Source organism: Anoplopoma fimbria, chromosome 10 (assembly GCF_027596085.1).
Source record: "Anoplopoma fimbria isolate UVic2021 breed Golden Eagle Sablefish chromosome 10, Afim_UVic_2022, whole genome shotgun sequence".
Taxonomy (NCBI): Eukaryota; Metazoa; Chordata; class Actinopteri; order Perciformes; family Anoplopomatidae; genus Anoplopoma; species Anoplopoma fimbria.
Window position 1 is genome coordinate 5,817,388 of NC_072458.1, and position 22,619 is coordinate 5,840,006.

The 22,619-nt window shown below is 39.1% G+C and overlaps 2 protein-coding genes across 3 annotated transcripts in view; one reads left to right on the forward strand and one right to left on the reverse strand.

The window, feature by feature from the left end:
• The window catches only part of dtnbp1b (dystrobrevin binding protein 1b), a 34,096-nt gene extending 21,102 nt beyond the window's left edge, over nucleotides 1-12,994 (forward strand). For both annotated transcript variants that reach the window (XM_054605992.1, XM_054605991.1), the window contains exons 2-4: nucleotides 2,697-2,864; nucleotides 6,588-6,731; nucleotides 8,401-12,994. In XM_054605992.1, coding sequence (XP_054461967.1) covers nucleotides 2,697-2,864; nucleotides 6,588-6,731; nucleotides 8,401-8,741 — 653 coding nt within the window. In that variant the 3' untranslated portion in view covers nucleotides 8,742-12,994. The remainder of the gene's footprint in view (nucleotides 1-2,696; nucleotides 2,865-6,587; nucleotides 6,732-8,400) is intronic.
• A 7,470-nt stretch (nucleotides 12,995-20,464) lies between these two features.
• Nucleotides 20,465-22,619, reverse strand: part of jarid2b (jumonji, AT rich interactive domain 2b) — a 103,652-nt gene continuing 101,497 nt past the window's right edge. The window contains exons 16-19 of the mRNA XM_054606065.1: nucleotides 22,406-22,536; nucleotides 21,816-22,002; nucleotides 21,230-21,337; nucleotides 20,465-20,969 (exon numbers count right to left, since the gene is read on the reverse strand). Of these exons, the coding sequence (XP_054462040.1) occupies nucleotides 20,718-20,969; nucleotides 21,230-21,337; nucleotides 21,816-22,002; nucleotides 22,406-22,536 (678 nt within the window). The 3' untranslated portion in view covers nucleotides 20,465-20,717. The remainder of the gene's footprint in view (nucleotides 20,970-21,229; nucleotides 21,338-21,815; nucleotides 22,003-22,405; nucleotides 22,537-22,619) is intronic.

Here is a 22,619-nt window from a genome sequence, read left to right on the forward strand (position 1 = left end):
TTGAGAATTTGATTAGAGACAGAGATAAGAAGACAGGATCTACCTCCATCATTACTGCTGTCCGTCCGCAAACCCTAATTATAACTAAACGCACTGGTCTTTTTCTCCCTCTCTCCCTCACTATCCTCTTACTAACCCCACACAATGCTCGACAATCTGAACAAAGCTTCCCCGAGGCCCCTAATCTAATAGAGCCGTCTCTACAAGACACACACACCAGCCAACAGAGCGGGTAGGACACAGTCTGGAGGGAAGGATGTGGGAGTGATGGAGAAAGAAGACGGATAGTCAGATAAAGGAGATAAATTGGACACTGATTGAGGAACGACATAGAGAGAGAGAGCTTCTTTTTTCCAAGTCTCTAAGGGCTGTTGGTACGGTGTTCATGATGAGGGAGCTCTAGTGGGACCTATTGTTCCCTTCTGTTTATATGTGTGTGTGTGCGTGTGTGTGTGTGTGTGTGTGTGTGTGTGTGTGTGTGTGTGTGTGTGTGTGTGTGTGTGTGTGTGTGTGTGTGTGTGTGTGTGTGTGTGTGTGTGTGTGTGTGTGTGTGTGTGTGTGTGTGTGTGTGTGTCAATCTGCTGCGAGCCCCTTTAGGGCCCAGCATGTTTTGTTCCTGGTCTGTGTGAGGCTTCCCACTCTGATCCTGCAGTACACTCAACACTCCTGAAGCAGTGTATTGATTTTTTTTTTGGGGGGTGCACACAAAGGAGCGGCTGTTACTGGGCAGCTCAACATGACCTGTGATGTAAATGCAAATAGTCATAAGGAGGCAATCTTCAAAACGCATTAGACAACCAACCATTGACCTCTGTGCATACGGCACATGGCACTGTTTTTGTTGTACTGTGGGTAGCTGTTAGCATGCTTTCATGCTTTCACCATTGTTTTTATTATCAAGTAAGGAAATGCTGTTTATTTTTTACTTTTTTTTATTGCAGCCAGTCACCATTCAGGAAAGAAAAGTGTTAACATGATTAAGAAGAGCTGATTATTATTAATTTACCTACAGTATGTACGAGAACAAGTAGTTGTTTACCTTAGATAGATTACCTATTAATTTAGTAATCAAATATACTTTAACTATGATGACCAAATTCTTGCCAGTAGGGGATCCAATCACAAAGAAGTTAAAAAGAAGTTAAAAGAGGTACATGCAACATTCTTGATTGAGAACAGTTGATTCCTTATAGATTATATGAACAAAAGTCAATTAAATTAGCTTAGGCATCTTTTTAAACTCATCATTCCCAAAATTGGATGTTGTTTGTCTATATTAACGCAGGATCAAGGATATGGGACACTTCAGATATCTTATATTTAGTGGCTCGGCTCTTACCACAGTTGTTAGTGTCAGCGAGTCGTCTTATATAATGCTGTCATCTATCAGAGAGTGACATGGGAACTAAAGAGACAGCCTTTCTGAGACTCCAGGCTGCAGTCGGCCCACACACACACACACACACACACACACACACACACACACACACACACACACACACACACACACAGCGAATGTTTCTCTTTCTGCAGGGTCGTGCTTTTTATCACCCCGTCTCTTGGATATGCCCCTCCATCGACACCTGTGACGTACTAAACAGGCGTGACAAAGGACAGATGATGCAGCTGTGCCACACGTCACATTCAATTGAGTTGCTTTAACATACGGCTCTGAGGCATGGATGTCTCATTTTGTTAGACGCTACTTCCCTTGACTCTTCTCTCATTGTGAGGAGGAGAATCAAGGAATCGAGGATGAGAAACTGAGAAAATGAGAACAGTCAAAGCCAGGCACATTTAAGATTCACTGTTAAGCATATTTAATCATGACTCTATTTTTATATTCTGCTAATGGAAGTTTTGCAGATTTTTGTCAAAATAATTGCATGTTTAGGACAAATGCAAGGCCATTTAACAATGCAAAGAGTCCAACAGACCCTTTTAGCCTAACTCCTTATGTATGTTAAACACAGTGACTAAACAATAACTGAATGAATTGTAATCTTTAAATCCAAAAGGAAATACAGCAAACTTAGCAGTCAATTGTTTTCCTAGAAAGCAGTGATACATTTTCATCCTGAAACTGTCTTTTAATGCAGCAGCATGTCTGAGACAACAGAAGATGAGTCTTGGTTTTTCTGCAGTGTGTGCAGCAGAGGGGGTTGCCTGTGTGATGCTTCAGTGAGTGAGGTCCCTACCGTGCAACCCACATAAGGGAGAGTACTGAGTCACTGAGGGTGAATTGTAGATTATGTGAATGCTGTGGAGCACTGAGCTCTACATTGTCCTGCTTTCTATCTACCGTAGCACTCATTTATTTCAGCTGAAAGGGTAAGAGAAATGTGTAAGATAAGTTTGTAAGTAAAAGTTAAGTTTCGACTGTATTTAAAAAGGAGGTGATGCTTCACTTTTTTGCTTGTCAGAAAAAACCCATTATGAATTGATTTTCTTCAAATTTGAGATCAGCTACAACTTGAGCCAATTAAAATTGACTATATTTTGGTGTTTATTCAGGTTTGAGATACCCTGTATGAGATATTTGTTATATTTTAGACATGAATCTTAAGGATATGTTTGTAAGAATTTCCATTTTAGTCGGAGGTTTGCGCTCTTCAGTTGCTTTCTACTTTTCAATGCTTTTGGAGCAACTAACCCCATCTGCAAACTTTAAAAACTTTCATCTCTCTTTTTCCTAGTGGAGCTAGACACGGAGCACGCACAGAGAGTCCCTGGGGCCGAACAGGGAGGGGCCCCAGCCCCACAGGTCAAGCTGAAAGAAAGGCAGAAGTTCTTTGAGGAGGCCTTCCAGCAAGACATGGAGCAGTACTTGTCCACTGGCTACCTGCAGATCGCTGAGAGGAGAGGTGAGAGAGGAGGAACGGTGGGGTCAGAAGTTCTTCAGATACCACAGTCCTGCTCTTTTATTATATTTTAACAGCTTGAAGTGAAGCATTCATTTTGGTCTGAGGCCTGCAAGGGAAAAAAAAGAAAATGTTGAGGAGTTGAGGTTTAGCTTTGGGAGTCTGTTACCTATTCGAGGGTGAATGCAATGCCATCCAGCATTGAAATGACTCAATTCCACAGTTCTGATAGCATCATCTGAATCCTTTATACTTCAACTGCATGTCTCTAGATTGAGCCATAATAGCTTTCTGCAGCAAGACTCCACAACCTGAGTGCCTGTCATTAAACACACAAGTAGAGAAATGCCATAGTGCCATATAAACATAGTCTTCCACTGGGATTGTCATAGAATCCTGCTGCAGTTTAGCCCATGTATTACTGTCAACACTAGTGCTAAAATACCCAAAGGATGTGCCTAAATGAGGGACTTCATGAGATATGCACCCTGCACTGAAAGATGTATTGGACTCTACCACACCAGAGTTTGCAATGTGGTGTTTCTTCTTCTTTTACTCATCTATCCTGCTCCCTTAATCCTCTGGAAATGGCTTATTAGAGAGGATTGTGGAGCAGTAGGGAAGGAGGAGAGATGAAGTGAAAGGAAAGAGACTTAAGGAGAGGAGCAGAGACTTACGTTTTCACTGTCACTCAAAACTGATTTATTTTTTCAGATCAATGCCGTGTTTTTCATAATATCCATGACAAAAACAATCACCAAATGTTTGAGGTGCAGTGGGTGAGCTATTCACAGCTCATTAGCTCACAGTCAGAATCTTGTGTCGCCTACATTCATTCACGGTAAAAAGACAGGGGAGATGTTTACATTTAGGCTTCACACTTTATATTATGTGATTCCCAAGACCAAGGCGAGCATGTGGGATGCTCAACAAAAATCCATGACAGACCAATTCAAATCAACCAGTCATAATTGCTATACGAATATTTATAATTAGATACAGAGGGGGCTTTCATTGTAATTCTGTTGAAATGCATCTGAAAAAAAGGCTACGGTTTGAAACCAAATAACACACAAAACACTGCGACTCGTTATCTTGCGCAGCTACAAATCCCCACAGCAGGGCGGCGCCACTGAAGAGCCAAGATACAGCTGGAGACATTCAGGAAGAGGGGAGAGAGATAAAAAGAATAAACTGAGAGGAGATAGTCAAGAAAAGGAGAGAAAGGGCTGCGGATGTCACAGGCCACTGAGCTATCAAAAGCCAGCCTCAAGGGTCTTATACACACACACACACACACACACACACACACACACACACACACACACACACACACACACACACACACACACACACACACACACACACACACATTCATGCACACACACATATAAATACTCTCCGTAATCTCACAGCAGGCAAACACAGTCCTTCCCAACAGGGGAACCTTTTAGGCAAGGTCACAGTAAGGCTAAAAGAAGCACATGTTAGAGGCAGTGGCGTGGAAATGATGTTCTCAAAGCAGTGCTTTCTGGACCAAGACTTCCTAACATAGCTTTGGTTCACTTGTGTTTGTGTGTGTGTGTGTGTGCATTGCACATTTGCTGGAAAGACAGCTCCATTTAGGGCTGAAAACGTAATCAACGTCATCCCCCATAGTATGTTGTTTTATAAGGCTGAATAGCTGCTATGTGGTGGTAATTGCTTGCTGACAAGCGAGATATGGAAATGCACATGAGAAGCGTCTGCATACTGAGTTAGTTATTAGCGAGCATTAGACCCTTGTTCCTTTAAGATGTGTCACAGCAAACACCACTGCTGTCTCCACAGAGAAAGAGAGAAAAGGAGATGTGTGCAGGAGTTATTTTGTGTGTGTTTAAGTTTAAATAAAACACAACATCCATTTGTGTGTGTTTTTGCATTAAATCCATCCGGGTTTGTGTGTTACTTTATGTACATTAGAACTAGTTTAAATGTGTGTTATGTACATTTGTGGACAATTAAATGAATTGCCGAAGTTGAGTGATCTGAAAATATGACACTAACTTGTATGTGTGTGTGTGTGTGTGTATGTGTGTGTGTGTGATCTTGTATTGCTATTTGAAGGACAGAGAGACTTTTCGGCCACGGTCTCGACGGGAAATAATATTCCCCTTCTTTCTCTCTTTCTCCACTCTTCTGCTCTCCCTCCCTGTGCCGCCCTCCTCTGCTCTCCTCATTTCCTTGAGGTACGGTAGCCAATGGCATCTTCTCTCACTGCTGTGCGCCCACCCATCATCTGCCTTCTTCCTCTTGTGCTTGCAACTCTGCCCTCCCACCCCCGTTTCATCCCCACAGTGCACTGGCTGCCTGTTTGTGATGCATGCAGCACATCATGATGGTGAACGGGGGGGGCTTGTACCCCCCTGCAAGGTGGTGAATCCAGGAGTGTAGTAGTTAGTGTATTAGCTGGGGGTGTAGGATGAGTTTCCAATGATTCTGTTGTATACTGCTGATTAAACTACAAGCTAGTTAGCCATTCATATAAAACATAAACAAAGATATCAAAATAAGACAGAAAATAAAATAAGTAAAATATTTTTGGGTTAAGATGTATTGCCTCATTGTGTGTCATACCAATTATGTAGACGGAGTAGGATTAACCACAATAAAATATCCATTATGCCAAATATAAATTAATTTAAGTTTGGTCTGTATGGCTTTCATCTGTTTTATGTATTGCATTTGTTTTTTTAATTGATGTACTGTGAGTGGACTGGTGCTGGGTTCATTGTATCATGTGGCCAGGTCAAGCTTTCATCCCATTGAACAGGAATTTAGTTTTAAGTTGTTTCACCCTGCCCATGAAATATACAGGTGGCTACCATGTTGCTTAGCGATATTCATTTCATAAGCTTGATTCCAATACTTTCAACCGGTCAAAAGTGGATCGGTGCATTTCAATTGTCTGAATTGTCAAGAGAATTTTCACGGAAATCCGTCCATTTAAAGGATAGGTTCATGTTTTTTTAGAAGTCAGTCTTAAAACAATACTGACACGTACATTGAAAGTGATATTGTCTGCTGCAATTGTTCCTCTTTTCCATATTGGCTATGAAAATATTCCATCCTTTGCAATATGAATGACAACAAATTCCACAATCCAAGTTCAGTCAAAACAAAAGTTTAGCCAAAGTTAATATGAAGCTTCAGAAGTCTAAGTAACTAAAATCATTTTGGGATCTTTCAAAGTCTAATTCCCTCCTTGTGTGTTTTGTACTAAAAAGATACGTAGACTACATATTTGCTTCAGCTGAATTCAAGAATTTTGTGCCACATCAGTTATATTGGGATGCATGGACACTGGGAGGCAGGATTACAGCGACCAATTACTTTTTCAATATACTAATGGGAATATAACAACATAAGGAAATTTTGAAAAAATGTGAACCTATCCATAAATGATGTTGCTTGTTGCCTTCATATACAGCTTCCGACATATAGTGACACCTGGCAATCCATTATTTGTGGTAATGCGTTGGAATGTATGGTAAACAAAATATGTTATGTACAAAAGCTTACTCATTTCAAATACCATCCAGTCTGAATGTGCCCCTTTGCTTCTGCATTGCAAATTTTGAATCACAAAAAACTCTAGGTCCTTGTCTTCCTGGACTCAGCCCCTTGCTGCTGCCCTCCCTACATTTTGTGCAGGGCTAATATCTTGCTGTCTCCTGTTGTGTCCAGAGCCAATAGGAAGCATGTCGTCCATGGAGGTTAACGTGGACATGCTGGAGCAGATGGATCTGATGGACATGTCTGACCACGAAGCCCTGGATGTGTTTCTACACTCTGGGGGAGAGGACAACAGTGCTGCCTCGCCTGTCGCAGGTAGGGGGCCACAAACACACACACAAAGTATGTCTACCTAAACTAAATAAATGTAATTTTCAGTAACTCATACAACACTTAATTACTAAAGTAATATAAACTTTTAAAGCTAATCCATCTTAAAGAATTTGATGAAGTAGAAATATGTGACTCAGAAGATTGACAGGAAAAGTGTTTAGGCGAAATACACCAACACCATCTGTCCACATCTGCTTGGGAAAATTCTTGTCACAGTGAACAACCTACAACATCTAACTGACAGCTCAGGCTTCATCTAAAAATAATTTGATGCAAGTAAATCCCTGCAACGTTTTATATGTCTGTTGACGACTAGCAAGTTCAAACAAAACCTATGAAGCAATTCAAACAGTTAGAACAGTGCCCGCCTTTTATTTGCAGCTGTTGGTTTAAGATAGAGAAGGAATAATTAATGATAAAAAATATATAACTGTTTGTTTTATTTCAAAGAGAAAAAAGGTTGAATACCCCAATGACTGTAGAAATATACCACTGCAGAATGACTTATCCACTTACCTACCACACTCTCAAGGGACGAAGATGACTTTATTTTTAAAAGTGAAATGCCAGTATTAAACTTTTAAAAAGTTTTAGCCTACACATTAGGTCTATGTATATGTGGCCATTAGACGTCTTTTATTTGCAAAATTGCTATATTAGAAAATACCCATCACAGCCCAATTTGGTAGTTATAGCATTTGTTACCAGACCCAGTTAAAAATGAGTAAAAGTTTGTACTATAGCTATTATTTTGGTGTCTATCATATGTATCTGATGTATCAATAGTTGTCTAATTGATGACTAGGTTATATCTGCATGGGCTTTAGTTAGACGTCTACTACACTTTCACTGACAGCACAAATTTAGCTGTGTTTTAGCCTAGACGTCAGGTCTATGTTTGGACTTCATCAGACGTCTTTTGAACGCAAATTTGCTTGCTGGGACGGAAATATCTAAAAGGTTAACAGGTGCCCCGCCCAAGCATAAAGCTTTTCAATAGATGTTACTCACAACGTCTGACTTGTAATTAAACACTGTCATGTGCATGGTAGTCCAGTGTCCCCCAATTCAACACTACATTGAAATACTAAGCAAGTCTGCAGTATGAAGAGTATTCACAGAAGTGGCAAACATAAGTATACTGAAAAAAAGTATGCATGATTGTTTCACAGTGAATAATTTGATTAATTAAGTAAAACTAATTGGATAATTCAACTTAATTTGTGTTGGTGAAGTTTGATTGGCTTTAAGTTTACAGGTTAATTGATAAAGCAATAAGCCGTATATTTGACAATGCTTATAATATACTATAACAATACTTGAGCTATGTTTGGACGCCTATCAAACTTTCACTGACAGCCAAACCTTAGCTGTTCTGTAGCATAGTCGGATGACAGACAGCTAAAAGACTTACAATAGACCAGAGTTTCCTTTTTCAACCAAGGACCCCTTACAATATAGACAATAAAACAGTAACCTCCTCATGTATAAAATGTATTAGAATGTAGGTAGTGACATGACTATGAATTGTATATGATCATTTAAATTAATGAATTTGAAAATTATTCAGGGACACCCTGAAAGAGTGCTACGGACTCCAGGGGACCCTACTTTGAGAATCACTGATCTAAAGGACTCCTCTTTTTCCCAGGTCCAGATGTTGAGTCTTTCACCACAGAGATCAGTCTCCAGGTTCCCACCCAGGCTGAGCTACGCCACAAGCTTTCTTCCCTTTCATCCACCTGCACCGACTCTGCCAGCCAAGACACAGAGGCCGGGGAAGAGGATGATGACGAGGAGGAGGAAGAGGAGACTGAGCAAGGAGGAGTTGGAGGGGTTGGAGGATCAGGTGGAGGAGGAAGGAGGAGAAGGGCACCCGTGGTGGTGACCCTGGATGAAGAGGAGGTGCACCCTGACACCGCGTTGGTGGACGGGGTGGACCAAGTGGACCAGACCAGCAAAGACAGTGAGGCGAGCCGGCCGAAGGTTTGAGGACACACGGACTGGATTTAAACACAAACGCACAGAGCTGCAAAATCAAACTGAGATATATAACAATATTGGCTTCCTTCTCAAATTGTCATACTGAAGAAAAAGATGTGAACGAGAACACACTGAGGTTGCACTAACTGCCACATGACCTTGCCTTAAAAGACCACTGATGTGAGTTTTAAATTCTAATTGAATCCTCTTAAACTAGGTTTGAGTTACATTTAGCATAATAGCATTTGATGGCTTAACATGCACATAAATAGTTTGAAACTATTTAGAGAATGCTGTAATATTCTGTTTCTGTGTTTGTGCATGTTGAGACCAGGAGAGACCTGTGAACGATAAGTAAGAAGCAAGAGAAATATACACTAAAATCATCCATGTGTCCCTCTTGCTGTTTTAATGCTTCATGCTAACACTTACATATTCGCTAAACTGCAGTTGTTACCATTAATTTATGTGTAAGACACTGTTGATTTGATGCTGTTTTGTTCCAAATACTTACCATACGTAAATGGCTTTCAAAAGCTCTATCAGGTTTATGGTGTTTTATGTTGTCACCCAAAGTATGAAAAATAATCTCTCCATTGCCTCTATTGGTATCTAGCCATGCAGTTAGTTTTATATGCCCAGGTTTTGTCATATATTTTTTAATACATTGAAAATTGGCATTCAAAAAAATAAAAACAGCTCAAAACCTGGAATGAATGTGCTGATGTAAATAAAATGAATTCCCCTATCCAGACGAGTTAGCAAGCTTTAAGCAGTAAATCAGAACTGTTATGATCAGTTTTTTGCATGTTCGATTGTCAGAAACGATACTCCAACAGCAGACTCAAGTTCTCCAAAATTCCGACAGGATCACAACTGTTTCAGTGCAACAGGTGTTTCAGTTTAAGGAGTAAATGTGTTAACTGGTGACTTTTACCCAAATGCGTCCATGGTTGCTCGTAGTAACTTATGTAGATGGTTGGCGTAGATAACAAACACGGAGCAGTATGTATTTAAAATGGACTGAAGGCTTTTACCAGGACTCCTACAAGTTCTGTTTTTGTTTTCAAAAGCTAATGCCACTAACCACAAACGCATTGGGCTGAGAGTCACCAGTTAACATGGTCACTCATTAAACCAAAACACTGGAGGCATCTATGGCTGCAAGCTATTCAATGTGTTGACTATTGCTGGACTGATAAAATATGCGTGTGTTTGTAGTGCCCATTTTATAACACAATTAACTCAAAGCACTGAGTTAATGTCAAGGACACTTAGTTCAAACTGACAGAAACAAAATACAGCTCACCAAAATCCATTGTTTCAACAATAAGCAAGGTTAGCTTAGGTTAATTGATGACTGCACGTAGGTGTGAATGTGTGCGTGAATGGTTGTCTGTCTCTATGTGTCAGCCCTGCGATGGTCTGGGGACCTGTCTAGGGTTTACCCTGCCTAATGGAATGGATGGATTGGATTAGACACCATTAAATTAACAAAACATAATGACAAAAATCTCCGTTGGTCTTGGTTGTCTGTTAAAGTTTATCATCTGGATCCTGAAGAAGGCCTACAGCACTCCTTTGTGGGTGAGGAGAAAAACGTTACACGGCTCGCACTCTCTGGGTTGTGGTCTGAAACAGCATCCAACAAAAACTGCCCACGCTGACAGTCATTACTGCAGAATTATTCCCTTTCTGTTGATATCGTAGGGCATTTGAGCAAAGGTAGCACCTTTGTTGGCTCTCGGCAGCTCAAATTCTGATGGGTCTCCACGGACAATATACTCCCTCTGATGCTGCAGCCTCAAATGGCCTCTCTCTTGCAGATTACGGCTGAATTTCTGAGTGAGCCAAAACATTGTTAAATCTACATCCATAGATCCTCCGCACTCATATTTTGGAATGCCATTTTTGCTGTTGGAAATGTAACACAAGCATCGAGAACAAGGAGGTTTTTGAGCGGTATTACGCCCCACAAATACCAAATTAGCACTCTGTAGTTCTTCTGTATACCAAGTACCTCACTGCCACGTAACTGGGATACAGAAGAATAACAGAGTGCTAATTTGGTATGCACTCCTATGCATACCTAACTTGGACAGCCATAGAAAAGGTTGAAAATCGGTGAATTATCCTTTTAATATAGCAAATGCTCTGAAATTATGAAATATCTGCAGGGGGCACATGGATGCATTTTTATGGATAAGCTGAACCCCAAAGCTTGTTGCAATTCTTTAGCTGGTGTATAATGTTTTAAATATAAGCTACCAATTAGAAAATACTCGAGTGCCAATGGCTTTTATAAACATGGTGTAATAGATGGCAGTCACCTGGCAGTGGGTTCCACACCACATAGTACTGTGTAGCTTACAGACTACAGATGGAGTTCAGGTACCAAGTTATTAATGATTGAACACACACACACAAACACACACACACACACACACACACACACACACACACACACACACACACACACACACACACACACACACACACACACACACACACACACACACACACACACACACACACACACACACACACACACACACACACACACAGGAGAGTTACCCATTGCCATACCCTTGACCAATAATAATGGATCTTCTCCTTTTGAACGAGGACCAAATCCCTGTTCGGACTGTGTGTGCTATATGCACTAGACAACAACCAGAAGGTTGAACTGAATCAATATTTTTTTTGTACAGAAATGTTTACATTTGTGTGATGTGACAGCATTATTCCTTCTTTTCTTTTCCTCTGCCAACAGTTTCTGACTTGTCGGTAATAAGTGTTTCTGCCCCAGCATTGTTTAATTTTCATTGAAGCATTTCAGGAACAAATTTTACAATTCATTATTAGCAGGATTTAGGGTTTGAGCATGTAAATAGCCCCTGTGCGCTAACTCTTGCTTTGTAGTCCTGCCTGAGCTCTTACCAAATGGAAAGCTGACATGATGGGGAAATGGATAGAGAGTGGAGAGGGCTTTGAAATACAGGGGTTTTCTCTTGGGAAAGAATATTTTACCAAGTATATATTCGTTATTACTGTATACGTTTTTTCAACTGAAAAATAAGTGAAAGCAATACTTGTGTTGTACTGAGTGACATTTGAAAGCTGAGAGTGGATGTGCTGGGGTTGTTGTGTTGCCAGTCATTCAAAGGCACTTCAATTAAGGTCATGAAGAACAACAGGGCCCTTCAACAATGTTGCATGTATAATGTCTGAGGTGTGAATAGAGTGATAAGCTCTGTGCTGAAAGAACAGTTTACTACTATTAAATATGACACACCTTCTGCTGCTTGCTGTGGAACTTCAAATGTCATGGTACTACCTGTTTTCCCCTTTTGCCTACAGATAAGGTTTTTTTCACTGTAGAGTTTTGCCATTTCTATTGTGAAAGGTTAAATCCCCCCAATTTACAACAAAGTATTTTCTAAAGTACCTCTGGTGGTATCTTAAAAAGTATTACAATTCTGCAATGTTATAAAGTCATACATTTACAAGATGTTTGAGCAAAACAGTGGTAATGAAGAATAGTAGTTTTTTTAGTTTTTTTAATGCCACCGTTAAGCACTGGGTTACGTATGTGCCCAGTCCAAAATATTTTAAAATGTAGCGGACTCTCCATTCATCCATTCTCAACCAGTTATCGGGGGCTGGGTTGCAGGAACAGCAGGCTAAGCAGAGTATTCCAGATGTCCCTCTCCACAGCAAACTCTAAGGACATAATTCACCAAAATCCGTGGTCACCACAAGCAGTTATATTATGTGCCTTTTCTGTGTTGTTTTCTCTTCACACTGCCAGTTGGGCACGGCCCCTTAAAACGTCATTGGGTAACTATGGTAATGCAGTGTGTTCGGAGTAACACCCTCAGTTTTAGCTTTGCTGAAATAAAAGACAAAAGCCTTCGTGTAGTCAAAGATAAGAATTTTTTTGTCTCTAGTTTTGGTCTAAGTATTTATTCATGTTTAAAAAAGAACAAAGAAATAACGTGAAAAAAACCGTGTATGTATCTTTCTGAACCATAACCTTGCTCAGAGGCCATCCTTACAATAATAGAAGCAACTAAGGAGTTTTTACTTATAAATTAATAACTTTATAATCCCGTAAATTTATAATTTTAATCTCAGAGACTATCCAAGTTTTTCCTTGTAAAATTTCTAGGCATATTACAGCCCTCCCTCAGCTCCTTAATTGTATATCACACCTTAACCATCTGATAGGATTTTGCTTTTTTGATGTTTAATTACAGAAATTAAACCCATGACCAAAGTAGACATTCTGTCTGTGTTAATTATTGCTGCAATTATAGTGGGAATAAATTATTTCACTCCCTGGAACCCTCCAAAGGACCCCTGGGGGTCCACAGACCCCACTTTTTAAACAACTGTACTACACTATGACTTTTTTTTATTGCCCACCCTTGTCTATGCCTATGACTCACCTTTGCCTTACCCATTGACTCTTTGCCATAAAATCTCACTAACTATGACTAACTGAGACTTCTGGGTTTGTCTGCCTGTTGGTCCTCTTCATGTTTTTTGACAACTATGACTTTTTTTGTGGCACATTATACTTCGACTTTTTCATGGCATACCATATTAAGACTGTTTATGAGGTGGGTTATAACGTCATCAATGTATGTCCTCCAGGACTTGCTGACCGACTGGGATGTGACTACCCGGACAATCTGTCTACACCATTTAAGATGATCTCCAATGCTGCTGTGAAAAGGATGGGCAAGATAAAGCAATGCTGTCTGTTGTTTCCGACTTAATGCCAACGAGTTTATTAAGCTGAAAAAAGTCCTAAAAAGTTATAATATAGTTTATCAAAAAAGACCATAAAGAAGTGACAGTATAATAGGTCAAAAATATTCATAGTCATTTTATAGTATGTAGAAAAACATCAGTCTAGTACCAAGCTAAAAGTAAAAAGAAAGGGATAAAATAGTATGATAAAAAGGTGTTAACAAGTCATTAAATAATCATAGCATAGAATGCTAAAAAAATGGTAAGAAAAAGTCAGAGCATAGTATGTAGAAAAAGTCACAAATAAACCATTTTATAGCATGTTGAAATAAGTCTTAAAATATCATAGTTTGGTATGTTGAAAAAAGTAATATAACATGTCAAAAAGAAAAATCATAAACAGCCATAGTATAGTATGTTGAAAAAAGACATAAAAGTTCAAATATAGCATGTTGGAAAAAGTAATTAAGGGTTAAAGAATATATTATGTTGTAAAAAAAATCATAGTATATTGCAAAAAGTCATTAAAAATGAATTGGATAGTATGGCAAAAATGTAATTAAGGGTCATAGTACAGTAAGTCAAAAAAGTCACAGTGTAGTATGTGCAAAAAGTCATAAAAAGCCTTAACATAGTATGTAGTTAAAAGTCAAGTCATAGTAAAAAAAAGTCATAGTAAGGCATGTTGAAATAAATCTTCAAAATTCATAGTATAGTATGTGAAAGAAATTCCTAAAAAGACCATAGTATACTATGTAAAAAATATGATCAAGGGTCGTAGTATGTAAGTTGAATGAGGTCATAATATAGTAATCCAAAGAAAAAGTCACAAAAAAAGTAAAGTATAGTTAAATAAAAGTCTTTATAAACTCATAATAGAGCATGACTAAAAATGTCATAGTCTAGTATGTAAAACAGTCATAAAAAAGCCATTGTTTAGTATGTTGAAAAAGTCATAGTATAGCATGCTGAAAAAGAGAGAGAGCAGTTAATGGCTAACATATCTGGACCAACCATATGAAATACAATTTTTAAAAACCAGGTGGAAAGACAGACTGAAGGGCAGGTGAATGATTTTTAAAGTGCAATTGTGCGTTCCAGTGTAATAGTATAGTATGCTAAAATACTTCATGTCGAAAAATGTCATGAAAAGGTCATAGTATAGTAAGTTGAAAAATTTCATAAAAAAAGTCATAGTATAGTATGACGAAAAATGTATTGAAAAAAGTAATAGTATAGTATGCTAAAATACTTCCTGAAAAAAGTCATAGTATAGTATGTCGAATTTTTTTTTATGAAAAAGGTCATAGTGTAATATGTCAAAAAAAGTCATGGTATAGTATGTCGAAAAATTTAATAAATTGAAATTTCATGAAAAAAAAAAAGTCATAGTATAGTATGTCAAAAAATTGTTTTGATAAAACCATAGTATCTAAAAAAAGGTCTGTACAGTAGGTCAAAAACGTAGTATAGTTTGTTGAAAAATGTCATAGTACAGTATGTCAAAAAAGTCATACTAGAGTACATTGAAATTTCATGAAAAAGACAGTGTAGTACGTTAAAAAGTCATAATATAGCATTTCCCAAAAAGTCGTAGTATAGTATGTCAGAAAACATTCCTGAAAAAGTCATAGTATAGCATGTCCAAAAAGTCATAGTATAGCATGTCCAAAAAGTCATAGTATAGCATGTCCAATGTCCAAAAAGTCATAGTATAGAATGTTCAAAGATTTCATGAAAATAGTCATAGTATAATATGTCGAAAAAAGTCATAGTATAGTATGTCAAAAAATTGTAATGATAAAACCATAGTATACGATGTTCAAAAAGTCATAGTATAGTATTTTTAAAAAGTCAGTACAGTTTGTCGAAAAATGCATTGTATTTAGAATAGTAATAAAAAAGCCAATTAGATAACCCTTTATCTGTTCCACAGTGGGGAATTTTTTCAGTATTACAGCAGCAAAGAGGATAATGCAACAACAAGAGGCATGATTAAAAAACAAAACAAGTATAATGAAGAATCAAACATCAAAGATACAATAAATGAGTGAACCAAATAAGATTTAATCGGACTGCAATGTTTAGCTAATGTGATTGCACATAAAAAAGTAAATGTCAAGATTGCACAGAATATTGATATTGCAGAGCAGAAAACATAGATATTGCACATAAATTAACTAATAATATGCCATTTTATGGTGGGTGTGGTCTATTGGGAGCATTGTTGATTGTGCAGTCTGACAGCATCAGGAAGGACAGACCTGCGGAAGCTCTCCTTCACACACAAGAGTGGCTTGCAAGGGGTTGGACATGGTCTCTATTATGGAAGATAGCCTTGATTCTGTTTTCACCCACCATTTCCACTGGTGTGTGGGGATATCCCATGACAGAGCTATCTTTCACCAGTCTGTTGAGTCTTCTTTGTTAGCAGTCGGGATGCTGCTGCCCCAGCAGACCACTCAATAAAAGATGGCTGATGCCGCAACAGAGTCAAAGATGCCACAACAGGGTCAAAGACGATCCTCAAGAAAGTAAAAAGACTTGATTTTCCTCAGCAGTCCCTTTTTGTAGAAGTAGTGTAGAGTACAGTCCAGTTTATTGTACAGGTAAACACCTAGGACTTGCAGTTTGTGTTGAAAAAAAGTAATTGAAAAGTCAAAGCATAGTATTGTAAAGTAATCATAGTATAGTATGTCGAAAAAGTCTGTCTAGTATTTCGAAAAAAAGTATGCCTAAAAATGTCTTTAAAAAAGTCAGTATAGTATTTAAAAAAAAGTAATGAAAAAAGGTATAGTATAGTATGTTAAAAAAGTCATAGTATATATAGTATGTTGAAAAATTTAATTAATAAAGTAATATATTAGTATGTCAAAAACCTCATAGTACAGTATGTCAAAATAGTCAATGTATAGTATGTTGAAAAATATCATGATCAGTCAGTTCAGTATGTCAAAAAAGTCATAGAATAGAATGCCAGAAAAGGCATAGTATAATGTCGAAAAATGTAAATAAAAAAGTCATAGTATTGTATGTCGAAAAATGTAATGAAAAAAGTCACTATAGTATTTCAAAAAAGTCATAGTATAGTATGTCAAGAATAGTCATACTTTAGTATGTCGAAAAATAAAAAAAAGTCAGTGTATTATATTATGTCAAAAAAGGTTATAGTATGTCGAAATATTCATGAAAAAAGTCATAGTATAGTATGTCAAGAAAAGTAAATTATAGTAAGTCAAAACATTTTTAGAAGGTCATAGTATAGTATAGTCATAAAAAGTTATGGAGTATGTCATAAGAAAGATATTAAAAAGCCTTAGTATGCCATAAAAAGTCAAATTAACAAAAGTTAATTGTGGGCCTTGGCACATGGGGCTCGGCCGAGCAAAGTCCGAAAAGTCTTCATGGAGCCTCCGCCCCTGTGGGCCCACCACTACGCATTCGGGTCGGCTGCAATGTGAGTCGGGCGGCACGCATAGCACTGGTGACGGAACCAAACTCACGGAAAGGGGCTGGACTGTATCCTTTTCTGGAGTTGCCGGGCAGGTGTGGGGATGCTCATGAGTCCCTGGCTGAGTGCTGCTGTGTTGCAGTTTTTCAAGGCGTAACCAGGGAGAGGAGTGTCCAGTTTGGGGGACCTCCGAATTGTTGGCTCCTTCAGCACGCACTGGGCGGTTTGCAGCAGAGTGTGAAGCGGTCGAGGTGAGCGTCAGCACCCTCAAGTCTGAGGCCATGGTTCTCTGACGGACAACAGTGGATTGCACCATCTGGGTTGGGAGCGAGTTACTTGCCCAAACAAGGGAGTTCAAGAATCCCAGGGTCTTGTTCACGAGTGAGGGTTAAATGGAGCGTGAGATGGAGTGGTGGTTCGCTGCGGCGTCAGCAGTGCTGCGGGCGTTGTACTGGACCGTTGTGGTGAAGAGGGAGCTGAGCTGGAAGACAAATTTCTTGATTTACCTGTCAGTCTTTGTACCAGCCCTCACACCTATGATCATTATTGCCCATCAAATGGGGGACTGTGGCTCAGTGGAGAGCAGGGTCGTCCTCCAATCAGAGGATCGGCGGTTCGAGAGATTGAGGATATGAGCTTCCTTCGTAGGTTGGCTACGCAGACATACGGAGGGATCTCAGAGTAGAGTCGTTGCTCCTTCGCGTCCAAAGGTGCCAGCTGAGGTGGTTCGATCGTCTGATCAGGATGCCTCTTGGACACCTTCCTTTAAAGGTTTTGCGGGCATGCCCAAATAGTAAGAGGCCTCAGGGTAGACCCAGAACCTGCTGCAGAGATAAGGTATCTCGTCTGGCCTGGGAACACATTGTGGTTACCCAGGAGGAGCTAGAAAGCGTTGCTGGGGAGAGAGACGTCTAGAACACCTTCCTAAGCCTGCGACCCAGCGACCCAGCCCCGGATAAGCAGAAGTTAATGGATAGATAATGGATGTAAAATGTATTAAACCCATGACCGATAAAGTCATACATTCTGACATTGTGTAACTAAAGGGAGGAATTATAGAGAGAAAAAAAAAAATCTATATTATCTTTCTCTATTACCTTTTTGGAACCCTCTGTAGTACCCGAGGCTCTCGTAACTCCACTTTCAAAACCGCTGCTCTAGATAATCCACAGGCCTCACTGTCAACAGTTTAAAACAACGAATGATGATGATTTTCGTTATTGATCAGTTGAATGGTCGATTAGTCTATACCATAGTTCCTAGAGCCCAAGGTGACATCATCAAATTACTTGTTTTGAATTGTCCAAATAGCTGTCGATTAATTTTCTGTCACTTTCCATTTAAACTCCCGGCTAAATACTGCTAAAGGAACTATATGAGACAAAATTATTTAGTAATTTTCAGTGCAATGGCCATTTAATGTTAACTCCACAGATAAGAACTTGAAATCTAAATTTACTATGCCGTCAAAACCATTTGCACTCAAAGAGACACAAGCAGGTTGGAAAGAAATGACAGTGAATTGTCGGTAAGTTTTTATTAAACCTTAAGTACAAACTGCAAAAGTAAAAAACTGTCAATATAACCAACATGAGACTCTCTTTCCGAGTGGAGGGAAAGGCCGAGATGCGGCACTAATAAATTAAGTCACCAGAGACCCCACTGTGAGCAAGTAGTTTATACTGTAGAAAAATGGAAGAAACAAAAAAAAAAACTGAAAACTGAAAAACAAAAAAAATCCCATCAGAATAAAATATATTGTAAGGCCATAAAAACTTGACAACCACTTTTTATGTTGAAAACACCCGACTTGGTATTTTATTAAATAGTCCTAAAACAGTTCAGTCTTCTGCGAGGGACGACAACCAACAAACTGGATTATAGGATTTTTCCTTGACAGTCACCACTGGCAAGCTCAGTGCAACATGAGTAGCTACTACATTTGTTGAATTTTCAGTAATGAAAATGTAAAAACCCATTTTTTTGTGAACATATCTTTTTCCCTTTTCTTTAAAAAAGTAAAGCTAAACAAACAAAACTAGGTTGGGGGGGGGGGGGCAGTCGTTGGCTACTCAATATCTTCTTTCTTAGTGATATAAGCAGCACTTAAAATTTTTATACACGTTTAACCAGAGCAACCCTGTAAGCGTCAAACTCACACGGATGAAGAAAGGGAAATGTAAGGCTTTTTCTTCATCAACCACTCTCCTCTGGAACGTTTTCTCTCCTCTATTCCTTCCTTCCTTTCTTTATTCCTTAACCCCAGACAAAAGGCTCAGGTATTTAAAGAGATTTACAGGATTATGTACAAAAAAATTGATGTTTTGTTTGTGTTGGACTTTTTCCTCTCTCTAAAAATCACTCATAATATATCTGGAAAAGGAAAAAAAAAAATGTGAAAGCCAAAAAAACAAAGGACAATTTAAAAAATACAAAAAAACAAAACTTGGATTTGATATTTCACATTTTACACTCTTTGACTAGTGGCTCTACTTGAGATAACACGTCAGACCAACAAAAGTAAAAAACACAAAATAATAATAATATAATATAATAATTAATGTTTACTGTTACAGATGAAACAAGAGGACTGGAAGAATGGAATGTTAACACGATTGCACATCTAGAACCAGAAAAGCCTGAAAGCCTTTCTGCCCTGTGGGTTGGGGGAGCGTGAGCTAGCTGTTAGTAGATAGCATGTGCTAACCCCCAGATTTTTTATTTTTGTGTTGTTATACAGTAATTATAACCAACAGCACCAATAAAATGGATCTCCTTGCTATGGATCAGGCACAGTTTTCACTTGCTAGCGAAGGAGGGATCCCTCCATACTACCAGTAAGTGAGGTGAGCGGTGACCTTTCACAGGTCAAGCAGCTGTAGCTCTGCCCCCTCTCACATCCACCAACAAACAGAAACATCCACAATGACAAAGAAAATAAAATACACAGAAGACTTCTTGCAACAAAAAAAAAACATCTAGCAAAAAACAAAGCTAAAATTTAAAATAGAACTTGAAAAAACATAGCCAACCAACAATAAACCAACATCGTTATCTTTCAAGTTTTTACCTCGCGTCACCAACCCCCCTTAAAAGAAATAATAAAATCATTCAAAAAAAGAAATACTCTTCCTCAAACCAAGGACAGAGAGAAACTTTGGGTAACTACTTGATGTCATTTTCATTTCACAAAAACTGGAGAGGAAAAAAAAAGGCCGCCTTTTCATTTGTCCCACGTTCACATTTGTATGACGCATGATGAGAAGGGATGGGGTTCAGTCTCAGGGGGCGAGATGAGGGCAAGAAAGAGTGATGCAAGAAGAAGGTAACAAATGTAACCCACTGCAGTTAAGGTAGGATGGAGGTAAAGGGTTTAACAGGGCCCATCAAGTTTTCTTGTGAATGTTATGCTTAATGCTTGTAATGTTGTAAAAGACGACTTAAAGAGGGACGCGGGGATCCTAAAATCATCCAGAATAAAAACTAATTCTTCTTTCACACTAGTGCAAAAAAGACATCTTGCTTTTTCTTTTTTCCTTTTCTTTTTTATAAACAAGCCTGTCATACTAAGGGAGGAGGTGAATATTTTTTGGAGGGAGGACTGAGGTCAGGTGAGGGGATTTTCAAAGCTAAAAAACAATCAATCTTAAATATTGAGTGGTGGAGGAGGGATTGATAGTGATCCTGCTTAATGTAAAACAAAACAGGAGGAGGTTGGGAGGGTCGGGCCCGGCGTGGGCAGAGCACAGCGGATGGTTATGTGGTGGGCGTCCTCCTCAGGACACAGCAGCAGCCTTGGGTATGTGGGTGGAGGACAGGCGTGCCAGGGACACCTCCACGGTGGCGCGCTTTCGGGGGCCTCGCTTAGCCGGCGATGCTTTGGCAGGGCTTAGACCATGGCAGGGGTCCCCCGCCGCTACTGCAGTGACAACTACTCCACCACCACCACCACCACCACCACCACCTCCTCCTCCGTTCTTTAGAATGGCCCGGCCACACACCTGGTTCACCAAACTGTTGATTTGCTCCTAATTAGAAGGCACAGAAAAAGAAAATATTAGAAAAGTAGCCATTTACATTTTTATTTATTTATAAATCTCTAACATATTTTTTTAATCTATAAACTAGTCAAACAGAGTAGGAATAACATCATGAACACTGTTAAACACTGATGATAATAAGCTACTTCCTGGAGCAGTGTAAACCTAGCTGATGTCTCCCCCATCTGGACGGAGAGAGAACTGAACCACAGCTGAAACAAAAGGTGGGGGGGTGGGGGGGGGCTCACCTCATCGTATCGGTACATCATCTTAAGGCCTCTGCAGGACTTGTGCTTCTCCACGTAACGCAGGGCACACTCCAGACAGAAGACCACATTGTCAGTCTCCTGAACCACCTGCACGGACAGAAACGGAAACATTACTGTAGGAACCAAACACACTTATTACTGAGACAAATCATTTAAACGTCTTCCATTCCTACACTATTTGCATTAGTTGCATTTATTACAATATCGTGGCATTAAATTTGATAACATCATACAATTGTCAAACTTCATAATTTGGTTTAGATACTTTAAAATACTGGGCCCATAAAAAAGTCTTGCCAGTGTGCAAAAAGACGTTTTTTTATGTACAGAAGGTAATAGTAAGTACAGTATACAAGCTCTATTTTTTTGCAGGGTATAATGCAAAATGATTCCTACAAACAGAAAAACACTTGCATTATTGATGATTACAGGAATGGATAACTTTAATAAAAACTTATAATAATGCCAAAGTGTATCAAAACTACTAGCGCTTAAGCATTTTAGAAATCAAGTCCCCATGTCTCATAACTACAGTTTACTAAACGTGCGTGCCCTCTGCTCTCACCATGGACAGGTAGCAGAGATGCTGACAGATCTGGCAGCGTCTCTCTGAGGACTCAAGTGCCAGCCATTTCCCGCGGGGCTTCTTGCGTCCCTCCCCCGGGCCCAGGTTTCCGTCATGGGTGCCGTAGCGGGCAGAGGAGAGCAAACCTGCCTTGTAAAGTTCCTGTCGTTGGCGCATCTCTATGTTCCTATTGGACAAGAAAGATAATCGTTAAGCTAAAGTCAGAAAACCTTTGCTGCAGTCGTGCAAAAGCTGTGCTCAAACTGTGTCGTGTTGAATTAAGTTTAATGTGTTTTATTGTTCTGGGAAAATATGAGGGGTGGAACATCCTCTAATAAAAAAAAAAAGTTTTTTGCAGTGGGTAACAGTTATTTAAATCAAATATTATGCAAAAAAACGGAATGGAAAATACAGCATGAATATACCCTAATGCAACATTTGATTGCTTCATCAAGCGAGTACTTAAAAGGATGTGGATATGACAGTTTTCACTTGCAGATAAAATTTTACAGGTTAAAAAAGTGATAGTATTTGTTTATACATGTGTAAAGGTGAGTATGTTCTCACTTAGGACCATTGCTGCATCTTACCTGAGGTCTTTGAGTAGAGCGGAGATGGTGGTGAGGAGAAGGCCATTGTCCCTCTTGGATTCGGCCGTAGCGATCTGGTACAGTAGCTTCTCCATGGAAAAGGGTTTGGCTATACGACGACATTTCAGGTCCTGCACACAAAATCGGAACACGTTACAAATTATGATTCTCCTAAAATTCCAAACAGACTGTTTTCGATGTGTTTTATTGTGTC